General features: G+C 32.5%; 1 protein-coding gene across 1 annotated transcript; it reads left to right on the plus strand.

Annotated features, from left to right (window-relative positions):
• Positions 1–745: 745 nt before the first annotated feature.
• Positions 746–13,709, plus strand: LOC139511734 (uncharacterized). The gene is made up of 3 exons (XM_071298776.1): positions 746–821; positions 6,784–7,121; positions 10,939–13,709. The coding sequence occupies exons 1-3, from the start codon at positions 814–816 to the stop codon at positions 12,903–12,905; spliced, it is 2,313 nt and encodes a 770-aa protein (XP_071154877.1). The 5' UTR covers positions 746–813; the 3' UTR covers positions 12,906–13,709.
• The last annotated feature ends 1,041 nt before the right edge of the window (positions 13,710–14,750 follow it).

Raw genomic sequence — 14,750 nt, forward strand, 5'->3', positions numbered from 1 at the left:
ATACCTCATTCAATGAAAATCGTGAAATTTTACACCCGCGAAAATAACCCGCTATACGGTTTCATGACATTAAATAGGTGATTGCTAACATGAAATAAAAACCCAGATTCAAAAGCAATTTATTTTATCATAAATTATGACCAAATGAAAAAGTCGAAATCCTCGAAATTACTTACATGTTTTATTCAATTTTATGTTTTTTCCTTAACGTATATTTAGACATTGTCAAGTGTTAAACACTTATAATAACCATCTTCCCATCTTTGTGTTAAAACAATGAGCCAATTGAAATTTCTCTGTTAATTTCAATAAAGAAGTTTTCGTCTTTCCTTTTTCATACTTTTTAGTCTTTTATGTACTAGTATATAATAGAGGTGGTATGATAAGATTTCAGCTTAATCCCCATTTCATTATGAAAATTTGTGTTGTGTCTTTTTTAATTTTGCGACACTCTCCATGTATATTGCTTTAGCTAAGTCACTGAAAAGTATAAAAATAAAAAAGGAAATTCCAAATTCAAATGGCAAAATCAAACACCCAAACACATCAAACGAATGGACAACAACTGTCATATTCTCAACTCGGCACAGGCATCTTCCTACGTAGAAAATGTTTTATTCAATTTTATGTTTTTCCCTTAATGTATAGTTAGACATTGTCAAGTGTTTAACACTTATAATAACTATCTTCCCATCTTTGTGTTAAAACAATTAGCCAATTGAAATTTCTCTGTTAATTTAGTCTGTTATGTAGTAGTATATAATAGAGGTGGTATGATAAGCTGATATCACGACTGTGAATGATCTTGTACAGATGGAAAGGTGAGTTTTATTTTATTGCAGTAAAAGTTATTCGACAAGAAATATAGATTTCATCTTCAACTTTGCATAATGTTTCATAAGGTCAAAGTTTAGACGTATGTTAACTGGCTTCGTTTTAATGCAACAAGTATACTTCAGTGCTTCATTAACAGATCAATCACATATATTATGTCTGCAATCAGATTATAATATTACATCTGTTATCTGTAAATATAAATATAATCAATAGTGAGGTCTTGCCACTTTTCACGTCCTTTTTTAACCGATCGTCGTGTTAAGCACTTTGTCTATAAACCCTGACATGTAAATTGTGTTTTTTTTTTTATTACATAGCATATCTCTTGCGGTCGGTTTTGTTTAATCTACGATAACCAGAGATTGATTTAAGGAAATCGAACCTCTATTTGTACGTATTCATAATTTATATATAAAAAAGGTCCAGAAAAATAAGACACAATTATATCATTTTGCTAATAACAAACCTAGTTCTTACTTTTACTTTGAAAAAACACCAGACACATACTTCTACTAGTGATAATGATAACCATAATTATTAGAACGCACAAAAAACAAGTAGATTGCCATGCTAGCTCTTGATTTCTATTACACAGAATAACGTATCCTTTATGGGTGGATTTTACATATATCTTATATTGTAAAAGCAAAATGGGGTTGTTAAAATTGGTGTATGCTTTTTTGTGCTTCGATGTTACATTTTTTTGTTTTTATTATGATTAAGATGTTAACACAATGCTGACTACTGTACCCCTATTTTTGACATTTTTACCTAGTGTGTCTTTTTGTTTTGTTCACATATAATAAGCTATAGCCCAGCGTCAAGAAGGAAATAAAACTTCTTATTATCACTCTGCAGAGGATATGCCTAAAGAACTACAGAATATATTATTTTCATACTTTGAACGACATTATTTAATAATTCTATCCTGTGTGATGTTTACTTCTGACACCATTCGCACGATGAACCATTTTGGTCTGGCCATTTTGTTATTCGTGCTTAAAACCGTTTATGGGTAGATTTAACATATATAAATAAAATTCAAAAGTAAGAAAGCAATGAATGAGGTTGTTACATTTGATATATGCCTTTTTGTACATCTTTGCTCAGTATCTGTGTTGTTTTATTGGTACTAAGATACTTGTACTTGTACATTCTGTCATTATTGTTTATGATATTCTCGTAATCTTGTCTTTCATTTTGATAATGTACTCTGTCTATATGCATTTTGCTGTTACTTCAAAAAATTGTTTGTTGCTCGTCTTTCATTTTTGCTATGTGCCTTATCTATATACCTGTTTATGTTTCTCCGTTACATATATGATGTGTCTCTGTACATCCCGTCATTGTGTTTTAGTACTAAGGTAATTTTTTGTATTCTTGTCTTTAATTACCGGTAATACTAATATGCTTGTTTTGTATGACATTTGTGCTTCTGTATTACATGTATGTATGGATTGTTTCGTATGCTGTATTATTGACATTTTAACATAACCAATTATGTCTGTGTGTTTTGTTCTCGCATCGTTGTCAATATAATATAATTTGATGCGACTGTCATACAAGTGAAAGGTTTAGCTAGCTATTAAACCATGTTAAATCAAGAAATGATTTTAGCTTCCCAATTGTTAATTTTCATTTAAAAAACCAAGAGCTCCAAATGATGAAGATTTTACTATTTACACATTTTTTATTCAAATGTAGATGCATTTTGGTCAAAACGCCGCATTGATTTTTATTACTCTGTCTAAACAAAGAAACCTGTAATTTTGTAGTTGTATTTTGTTGCTGTCTGTCATATTTGTGTATCCGTTCATTGTCCTTGTTTTATACCATTACGTTTGGCACATTTTGTCACATGGAAGCCTTTTCTATAAAAAGTCAAATAACAAAAATACCAAACTCCAAGGGAAATTTAAAACGGAGCATTCCTCTACAAAATGGCAACCTCAAAAGCTCAAAACATCAAATGAATGGGACACAACTGGCTCGATAACGATATGGGTTGTGTTTATCGTGTACAGCTTAACTATTGTTCCGATCTTTGTACGTTACATGGTTAGCATAGGCATCTTCTCAACGGGCTCCGATTGCGCTAATTGGAGACAACTCCATATACAGTAAAACAGCATTCTTTATGAAAAGATAAATAGGAATAAAGCGCATTAACTGTAACAATTTATGACTTACATACTTGACTTAATAACTGAACATTATTTTGCTTGTGTATCTCATGACACAATGTATACCCTAAATACATTCGATTAAAAGTTGTAAAGTTGCAAATGCTTTTTTTAATATACACACCATTGATATTTCCGTTTAAATTGCGGCCAACATGTTTTCGAACTTATTTGATTTTATGACTTCACCAATTAAGGCATCTGATTTAATATGTAAGTTGACGGATTTTGCATTCATCGTTGAACGCTTGTCTTTCTTCGTAGGGAATTATTCTATCCAGTTCACGTCGAGTTTTGAACACGTTTGGCTTAATTTAGACTATCGGCGACATGAATAAAATAGAAACGTCACTAAATTATGAACCTTTTCTATTAACGCCATCCTGTAATTCACAATTGAAGTATGCACATGAACATTTTCTACAACGAAGTTTACAGTTATCAATTTATGATTTTACCTGTCATTTCCACAATCCTGTTTAACATTCGTCATATGTTCATTTCTCAAATTCAAATCCTTCACATTGTAAATATACACTTGAAAAATCAGAATAGAGCAATCTTTTTTTTCTATATCACAATGTGTTTTTAGGGCTCCTTTGTTTTATCTTTTCATAGTATGGGTTGTGCTTATTTTTTTTAGGACAAAACGATGACATATAGTAGCTCATATGGCTGCCCTTTACTCTATGGATATTTGCGTCATTGGCAAGCAATACAAATATCCTGAATTATACATTGACGGTATTCAGTTCTTTAATTTTCCCATTTGATACTTTCAAAGTTATAAACGTACAATAAACAGTGTGTCCCATAAAACTTTAAAATAAGGACGAAAAGTGTCAGGTATCAAAAAAACAAAAATACCATTATTCATTGGGTCATTACATTTTTCCACCAAGAAATGTATTTACAAAAAAAGAAGTGCTGTGTCCAGGTATGATTTAGTAGAGTAATGTTTCAATCCCCTTAAAGTTCATACATGCAGGTTATTTATACTTTTAACCAGTAGCTTCCGATCTCAACGTTTCAAAGAAAAACAAAAGCAGATATGATATGGACAAATACTTGAAAATTCATTTCCTAGAATGGTTTTTTTTATGTTTCTGCTTCCTTATACAACTTCCGTACGTGCACAAGTGCATATCCAAAATAATGAAATCGTACGTGTTAATGACAGCCACTGTCTTTAAGTGACTACTTCAAATAATTAACTCGTACGTGTTAATGACAGCCACTGTCTTTAAGTGTCTATCCCAAATACTAAAATCGTGCGTGTTAATGATAACCACTGTCTATAAGCGCCTATTCAAGATAATGAAATCTTGTGTCATAAGTTTATTGTTATTTTCTGTCTTCCATGTTTGTTTAACGTTAAGTGATATAATATAAACAGGCAATCAGATTTATAGGTTTTACTTGTTTTCTCATTTCAGTACTTTTAAGGAAACATTTTCAATTTGATCATTGTAGAAAATATTTACGGTTCAAATCGATCACCCGGTCTGTAGAAATTGACTGCATAATGCTGAATCGTTTGATATCAACCCATTTTAATGGTTTCATTTACATGTTAAAGTTTCCACTACTAATAAACATCGCAATAAAAAAATACCAAACTCCGAAGAAAATTCATAACCGAAAATCTGACAAACTTTCCAAAACACGATGAGCGAACATCTCTTATTCTATACATTTTACTTACATCTCAAATGTGTCCACAAAAATACATAAACAACTTTGATGAAAATCCATTTTATCATACCAATATTCATGACAACATTCTGTGTATGTTCAATTTTCCAATTTCAAGCATTGATGTCCTATGTGATTAAGTAATTAAGTTGTTGTGGTATGCTGTACATTGGTGTTCCATTGACTTGATACATGCATATTTAGTTAGTTTATTTTAGTTAAAACACTATTTCGTTTTGATCAAACTAATTACGCAATGACGTCTATTCGATGATATGGATGAAAAAGGTCTTTAGAAAACTAAGAAACTATAATGAGATGATCAAAACTAGTAATATATTATATAGGTTGTAAAATTGTACCTCTGCCATATATCTAACTTGTTAGTAGGTCAATGAGTCGTTTATTTGCAAGTATACGTTATAGATAATATATATTTTAAGGTTTTTCTTGTCGTAGAACATCCCGAGGTGTCTTTTGCGACAAGAACATTCTTAAAAGGTACAATACGACACACGCGCGTTTCTTCTACATATGACTCATCAGTGGCGCTCAGATCAAAATAGTTATAGAGCCAAAGTACAAAGTTGAAGAGTATTGAGGACCCGAAATTCCAAAAAAAATGTGCCGAATACGACTACGGTAATCTCTTCCTGGGATAAGAAAATCCTTAGTTCTTTCGAAAAGTTCATAGTTTTGAAACAGGAAATCTAAAAAAAAAATGATCATATAATTGATATTCATGTCAACACCGAAGTGCTGACTACTGGACTGGTAATACTCTAGGGAACAAAACGTGCAGTGGCATCGACATTATCTGATCTTCAACTTTGTTTGGACTGATAACTATTTTGATATGAGCGTCACTGATGAGTCCTATGTAGACGAAACGCGCGTCTGGCGTACTAAATTATAATCCTGGTACCTTTGATAACTATTTACACCACTGGGGCGATGCCTCTGCTGGTGGACGTTTCATCTCCGAGGGTATTACCTGCCCATTAGTCAGCACTACGGTATTGACATGAATATCAACTATGTGGTCATTTTTATAAATTCGCTGTTAACAAAACATTGAATTTTTCGAAAAACTAAGGATTTTCTTATTCCAGGCATAGATTACCTTAGCTGTATTTGGCACAACTTTTTGGAATTTTGGATTCTCAATGCTCTTCAACTTTTTATTTGTTTGGCTTTATAACTATTTTGATATGAGCGTCACAAATGAGTCTTATGTAGACGAAACGCGTGTCTGGCGTATTAAATTATAATACTGGTACCTTTGATAACTAATTATATACCTCAAAAAGTAATTTACTTTCTACAGATTTGCAAAACTTAGCATCCTAATTTATCTACCCAACTAAAGTGGGATATTCTTTGCTAATGCGTTCAGTTTTTAATACGCCTTACGGCTTAAATAAAATGTGAAATAAAACTCACTAATTAATCAAGTTATAAACCTTATAAATTTTCATTCATACAAAATAGAAATATAACTGTAACTGCATGAAGTATGACACAAATGAAATGTCATCATCAGATTACCATGTATGTAGCATTCAAGAGACTTTGTAAGTAATTTATTATACCAACTTAGATTGTGTAAAAAGGGGGGTGATATGTTGTTGGTTTATTTTTCTACTAGTAATGACATGTCTATTGCGAAAGAGTGATTTTTTTTTAAATTCTAATTGAATCGAATGAAATATCTGAATGATTTTCTTTTGAATAGCAATAAAATAAATTAACTGATAATCAGGATACAATTCTATTATAGATGATAATGTCTCTGTATTGTAGCGATAAATAAACAAAATTTCGCATTTTTTAAAAATCATTGAAGTTTTATATTGTCAATATAATACCTCCATGGTAAAATTAAAATGCGGGCAATGACGATCACCTATCATAGTTTTCATAATGATCAGCGTTTTAATGACTTAACACAAGAACAGTCAACAGCAGTTTGCAACATCAAATCTCGAAAAAATGGTGATAAATTTCAAATCGATCGATTAATAACTTAAAGTGACAATTCATTGTATTTCATGATTTCTATCTTTAGATTCATCATGGACAAAAAAAAACAGAAACCAAAAAATGAAGACGATAAGAATATGTATGGTATGAGTAAAATTACATACTTGGAAAAATACGGGGTTAAACGTTTTCCTTACCGTGGAAGGCGCAAATACAAACCATTAATTTACCAATCAGAAGACGGAGGGATGGTTATCTCAAACGATGTTTTTGGATTGACAATCCAACAGTTTGAACGAATGTACAAAGATTGTTTAGATAGACGGAAAACACATAAACAGTGGATACTAAACCTGAGATACCCTGACAAATCCTCAAATGAATATTTGGAATACCTACAGAATTGTATTGACTGCCATAAAGGTAATAACAGTGCAATGACATAAACATTTGAAGAGAAAATAGACAATTACATATGATAACTAGATTCTGACTAAGCAAAACTTGCAATTAAATGTCCTAAGGCAGCAGCCTGATAAAAGAGGGACGAAAGATACCAGAGGGATCGTCAAACTAATAAATCGAAAATAAGCTGACAACGCCATGGCTAAAAATGAAAGAAGACAAACAGACAAACAATAGAACATATGAAACAACATAAAAAACTAAAGAATAAGCAACACGAACCCCACCAAAAACTAGGGGTGATTTCATGTGCTCCGGAAGGGTAAACAGATCCTGCTCTCCCGTAGTGTTGTAACAAATCCGGTAAATAGTCTAATTCCTTAGTTCACATTATAACTAAGTTCTTGTTTTTGGTTCTTGTTGTAAAGACTTGTTTTTGTTTTTTGTTTTGTAGAAGACATAAGTTGTCTCGTTTGATTTTTTTTACTTTAGTCATTTCCAGGTCATTTTAAGCTTACTATTCGCAATGGGTGTTGTTAATTGTTACGTACATCTACGTAACTGGATTCTGATTGATGGTTGTCTCATTAGTAATAATACCGTATCTTCTTAGTTTTAAATGAACAACACAATCACTTAAACACGATAGACAAAGAAACAAACAAGTTCATAAGGTATAAAACAGTTAACTACAGATCGAGGAAATCGGAAACAAGGACAGTATCTACGTACCTTGGGAATCCAAATAATCCTTAATCTTGTAATGGCATTGCTATCAGGCTAGAATATGGTGCTCCGGATTTTTACAGTTCTTGTTTTTTTTATGTGTCATGATGCTGTCTGGAAAAAACTAGCTGGGTACATTGTGTACGTCTCATTATGATGTTAACGATCTATGGCAAGTGGATGGATGGGATCATCTCATTGATGATATGAATAACTTCTGTAAAGAAAATCAACTGATTATTAAAAAAAAAAAAATGTAGTATGATTGACAATGAGACAAATCTCCACAAGAGACCAAAAATGGCACAGAAATTAACAACTATAGGTTACCGTACCGTACGGCCTTCAACAATAAGCAAAGCCCATACCGCATAGTCAGCTATAAAAGACCCCGAAATGACAATGTAAAACAATTCAAACGAGAAAAACTTATGAAAAATTTATGAAAAAAATAAACGAAAAAAATATGTAACAGATAAACAAACGACAACCACTGAATTAGAGGCTCCTGACTTGGGACAGGCACATATATTACATAATGTGGCGGGGTTAAACATGTTAGCAGGATCCAACCCTACCCTTACCTGGGACAGTGGCATAACAATACAACATAAGAACGAACTATAAAAATCAGTTGAAAAACTCATCAAATGGACAAAAATACAAGTGGATGTAGCCGGGTATTTGTACATCCCAATAACAACAAAAACACTAGGTACAGGTTTGGGAGTACTCGCAGTTAACTGACAGCTATGTCAAAGCCACAAACAACTAATCAAAAATCCATTCATCTAAGACTAAATTATTTATCCGTACACATCTAACATCCAATGGATTTAGTGTAAAGACTTCATAAACAGTCAGAGAAACACATGACCTTGTGCAATGCCAATATACAGGTATGGACAGATTGTAGATCCATGAATGTATATATGTATATAACATATTAGTAATATTTTATTACAAGAGTTATGATAAGCTCTTTTATAGTAGTTAAGGAACTTGATAAACGCACTGAAAGTTATGTTTTGGTAGAACACTTACTAGAGGCCGAGGTGAAACGATATTTAAATGTTGTTTGTGCAGTTTAGGTAGCCAATAGTTAGTAGGGACCTTCAAATGTTCAGAAGAAGCCTTAAGCTTTGCTATGGTTATGCTATTTTTGTTTACTATATGACTGTCTGTAGAGCGCATGAACTTCAATGAAGATGAATTTAAAATTTCATTCTTAAGAACGTTTTGTAGTATTTACGGCATACCACCACCACATTGTTGGCTGTTTTGTCGGCCGGTACAAACACAAACCACTTTGAAAGTTCTTGAAGTTTATTTCTCATTCTGGAAAGAGCCGTATAATGTACTTTAATATTTACTTTTGAATAAAAAAAAATCAAAATGTGATATTCTATTATCTACAATATTCATACATTCATATAAATGAGAATCAAGATATTTTTTTTTTATCAGATTTTACCCGTTTACACCACTTTTTACATAACGAGCAAAGCGCATCTTTGGTGATTTGACGACACTCTTTCCAATCTATTTTAGATGGAGGATGATATTTTGGTCCTTTTTCAAAAAGTTTTTAACCTCTCCGTCCTAGTCGATATTGAGGTCCCCCGTAATAACATGGCCATTAACCGATTTTAATGTCTTCCTTAAAAGAGGAAATATTTGTGCAAAAACAGAGTAAAAATTGACGTAACATATATACACATAATTGTTATTATAACGATTATTTTGGTCCTTTTTTCAAAACGTTTTTAACCTCTCCGTCCTAGTCGATATTGAGGTCCCCCGTAATAACATGGCCATTTACCGATTTTAATGTCTTCCTTAAAAGAGGAAATATTTGTGCAAAAACAGAGTAAATATTGACGTAAAATATATACACAGAATTGTTATTATAACGATTATTTTGATCCTTTTTTCAAAAAGTTTTTAACCTCTCTGTCCTGGACGATATTGAGGTCCCTTGTTAAAACATAGCCATTAACCGATTTTAATGTCTTCCTTGAAAGAGGAAATGTTTTTGTAAAAACAGAGTAAAGATTGAAGTAAAATATATACACATACATGTAAATGTTATTATAACGATTCTTTGGGCCTTTTTTTCAAAACGTTTTTTTACCTCTCTGCCCTGGACGATATTGAGGTCCCCTGTAAAAACATGGTCATTAACCGATTTTAATGTCTTCCTTGAAAGGAGAAATACTTTTGTAAAAACAGAGTAAAGATTGACGTAAAATATATACACAGAAATGTAATTATAACGACACTTTCAATATATTGATACAAAACGGTTTAAAACAACATACATTTTCATTGACACAATAACGTAAAATGCCAAATAAATCCAGTATTGGGGTTGATATACCGCGGCAGTTCGGTTTTCTAGTTATTTGTTGAGATAACCCTTAGTTTGTAATCTATAAATTTGTTTAGGTTGAAGTGTCTATTAAAATTTACCTACACAATCAACCTTCACAAATTTAGATAGATTTACTTGTTGGATAGATATTTTATCTTTTCGTTGGTTACATAAAACATTGCAATCAGAAAAAAAATTCACTATGAGCAGGTACAATGATATTATATTTTGTTTGGGGTTGTTAAAACACGACAGATTGCACTTGCATTGAATGACGTGGTTTTAAAGGATATTCAGATCAAGAAATGGAAAAATAATTCATCTTTTTGGGGTTTCTTTTAAGATTTTTGTCATTTTCACATATGGACATATAACAGTTAAACTATAAAGTATTCGAATTAAAATAGTTGCAAAACCTAAATGATTGCTCTGTTAATATACATTCTAAACAAAGCATTAAAAAAACGTTGTTCCATATCTTGCTTATGTAATGTATGCTCAATGAACTCAACGTTTTGTTTTAAATATTTTTCTGGAAATTACCGGCGATATTTTTCTTAACTTCATGTCAATTAGTACAAGGCCAATGTAAAATGTCAGTTACTATACATGGTTTACTCTAGCCAAAATGTTCATCTACTTGAAACAGATCTTTGGATATTACGTTTTATATACAAACGTCAGTTCACTGTTGTATGATACATCAATGAAAATATTTTCTTATATGTGTTGTAGATCACGCTCCTTGGCCTGAAATTGAATTAAGAGAAAAAGAATTTTTCGAACTTTTAGTAAGGACAGTCGGTACTGAAATAGATATACGTACTAGACAAAGATTATTTATTTTACAAGATATGATTATTAATGAAATAAATGATAATACACAAATATCGAGTGGAAGTTTGGCAGAAGGACTCGATTTAGCAGGAAGTGATGTAGATATAATGTACGTACTCAATGAAGCAGCTGTCATACGGAATGTACGAAATGCTAAATCTGTTCATCGTTGTAAAAAAGCATTGCAAACAATATTTGTTATGGAGACTGATAATAATCATTATGGTTTTATTCGACTGAGATTATTTGCTGCGGGGGATAAGTTTTTTGATAATATAACATCTAAATGCTTTGAGAGCACTGCAAAAGGTTTATATCTTTCAGTTAATGGATTTGTTAATAATATGAAGAAAAAATGGCCACATCTTAACCTTATTTCACACGGTCCATGTCTGACCGATACAGATCAACATGATGATCTTGCATTCTGCCTACGAAGTAAATATTTACCTTACAACGCAAGTCCATGGGAAATGCGTTGTCGAAAGCAATGGCCCTCTAATGTCGTGATTGACAAGATTAAACAATACGGATGTTTGCTAGTACCTATAGGACCGAAGAATGTGTCAGCTTCTAATATATTATGGAGATTGTCTTTCTCCATGGCAGAAAAACAACTAGTGCATTCGTTTAATTATACTCAATTCTTGTGTTACGCTCTTCTCAAGATAACATTAAAGCGTATCATTAATACAAATAATGATATCAAAGAGTTATTGTGTTCGTATTTTATGAAGACGGCTTTATTCTGGGTCTCAGAGGAAGTGGACATTGACACATTTCAAATACCTAAATTATATACTTGTTTTTTTCTCTGCTTGAATAAATTGATATCATGGGTAAAAAACTGTTACTGTCCAAATTATTTTATACCTGAACACAACATGTTCCTTGAAAAGATCACGCCGGAAAACAATAAAATGGTACTACGTGTACTTAACACCATACAGTCTGGCGGAATTGAAAGATTGACGAGGAATTTATTTCTGCCGCATGATGGAAATCCTCTTTTTGTAAGTACAAAGAGTGAATCTTCGTTCATTACGCTAGACTTATTATTTTTCAGGATAAGTGGATATTGGGTTGCGACTCATATTTCACAGTGTTATAAAGCAATGGCACTAATTGAATCTTTAATTAAGTCAGAATCGTCTCCGTTCATTATTGGTGTATGTAAACATGAATACGCTATATTTAGTACATTAGCAGTACAACTTCTATTACCACCAACCATATTAAATAAAATGTACAAACGTTATCATAAACATTTACAAGACTGTATCAAGACAGATGCTGTTTCGGGTTGGTTGTTATATGCGTCTTTTTATTATGTGACAGGACAATACAACGTAACACTCAAACTGATAGATTATGTTCTATCAAGATGTTCACCTGATTTAGTGTATAAGGACTGTATCTATTGGGAGCAATGTATAAACCGTTACAGGCATAATGTCCATTACAAAAGGACATCAAATGAGAGGATGAAAATAGCCACTATAGATCTAATTTATTACTTGCAGCACTCTTCATTAATACCAAAAGAACTACAACTTGAGGTGGAATACGGAGACTTTTCTATACCGCCAATTACAATGTCTCATTGCCTTAGATTTCTATGCTACCACCATCAGGGCAATACTTTAAACAGACAACACGCTTTACGTGATTTATACTCAGCAGTGAAAGACGATTTTGTCAAAGGACTTAAAAAGATATCTGATTCATTAACAGTACTTGGAGTATGTATGGAGTTGTCAGGAGATAAAAACAAAGCGTATAATTGTTATCAAAATGCATTACAGTGTGAGTTTATTATATGTTCTTCAGCAAAAGTTAGGATATCAAAGCTTTTCGGCTTATAACGTGAGTTTTGACGTAGTATCGACAAAGTCACTATGACACAGTTGTTCAGTAAATGGCGACCGTTCGGTGTGAACATACACGAGCTTAATGTATCAACTGATATACGCTATCGTCATACTCTGGGGCAGATGGTATGGTAAAGCGGTTAAACAGGAAATTGACAATTAGAAAATTAAATAACTCATACTTCAATTACAATTAATGATCATAGTTCATTTAGAAAACAGAAGGAATATACCAAGGGACAACTAGAACTCGTAAGAGAAAATGACAATGTCATATCAAAATCAAATCGCGACGAAATGAAAACACATCAACACATAACTGCATTACACATTTAACACACAAATATGGATACCACAACCTATCAATAAGTTGACACTGCATTTAAATGCTACATGAACTACGTGACTTATACATGGAATAATATCCAACCACTGACTCAGGCTTCTAATCAAGTGAGCTTCAAAATACTAGAAGTATACGGTAAATCATTACTGCTGCCACATGTGTCATTGGCTTGACAAATCTAAGTAATGTTCAAAGGAATTACACTAATTTCATTAGCTGACAAGAAGTAGTGCGTCAAGAGACAAAAACCCGACCGAAGAGCAGACAACATTGTTCATTGTAAAGACATTTTGTATTTATAGAATGTTTTGCATGTTGTGATAATGGTAGACTTTTGACAAATCTAATCATAAATTTAAAACTTTTACAGTCAACTGACTTTACCTATGACCCTCGTATTCATTTATACATATGATGTCTTGATACTAAATCTAAACAAATATATCAATGTTGATTTGAATTACATTTTATATGCATATATTACATTAAGAAAGAGAAGGAAAATCATATCAATCGAGGCGACAGATACTGTAGTTTACCGATGTTCAAATCTCGTTAATGGATTAACAAATGACTCATAAAGGGATTGATTGAACTGTAAATAAAAGCGAGACTGTTTCGTCCGACATAATAAGCGTCTCCTGCTACATATGGATCACCCTTCATACAAATTCACACTTAGTCATATTATCACAATCAATAATTTTGCAGATCCTACGACTTTCATCCAGGTATAAAACCATTTTTAACCAATCATATTTCTCAGAACATGCTTGTACCAAGTCAGAAATCTAACAGTTGTTTTCCTTCTGTTGTACTGCTTGAAATGATAAACATTTGATTTTGCCTAGTATTATAGACTTCCCTATGTCCAATTTTTAATTTATATACTATACCTCGGGGTTGGTTATTTCTGTACATACAAGACACTAAACTGGTATCGTAAAATCTTACACTGCGAAACAATTTGTGAATAAAGACATCGACCAGAGGGACATTCAAACTCATAGATAGAACATAACTGCCAAAGTCATGGCATAAAAAGAAAGACAAACAGACAATTAATAGTACGCAAGACAAAACATAGAAAGCTAAAAAAATAAGCAACGCGAACCCATCAAAATCTGGGGATGATTTCAGGTGCTCCGGAAAGTTAAACAGATCCTGCATCTGTCGTGTTGGTCATTTTATTACAAACCCGGTAAATAGTTTAATTCGGTCGGTCTCATTCGTGAAAAGGGGACGGGATTGTAGTTACGACATACGGAACAAAGCTGATATCATCTGTGAAAAGGATACGCCGCGTATTCCACAACGGTAAACCAACTCGTGATGGAGTCCGTAAAATATACGAAGGGATGATTTCAACTTCACCATTTGGAACTCTTGGTTTAATACTTGTAGCTTAGTTGTGAGAAGCAACCCTTTATTATGGAAATCCTGATCTAAAAAACAAGCCCGGGAATAACGGTCAACCAATACGTAATGGTGTC

This window comes from Mytilus edulis, chromosome 2, assembly GCF_963676685.1.
Source record: "Mytilus edulis chromosome 2, xbMytEdul2.2, whole genome shotgun sequence".
Lineage (NCBI taxonomy): Eukaryota > Metazoa > Mollusca > Bivalvia > Mytilida > Mytilidae > Mytilus > Mytilus edulis.

Excerpts from the sequence above, each read along its gene's own strand:
- LOC139511734 (XM_071298776.1), top strand. Across the intron at positions 7,122-10,938 it reads TTGTATTGACTGCCATAAAG|ATCACGCTCCTTGGCCTGAA; the intron begins GTAATAACAGTG and ends TATGTGTTGTAG.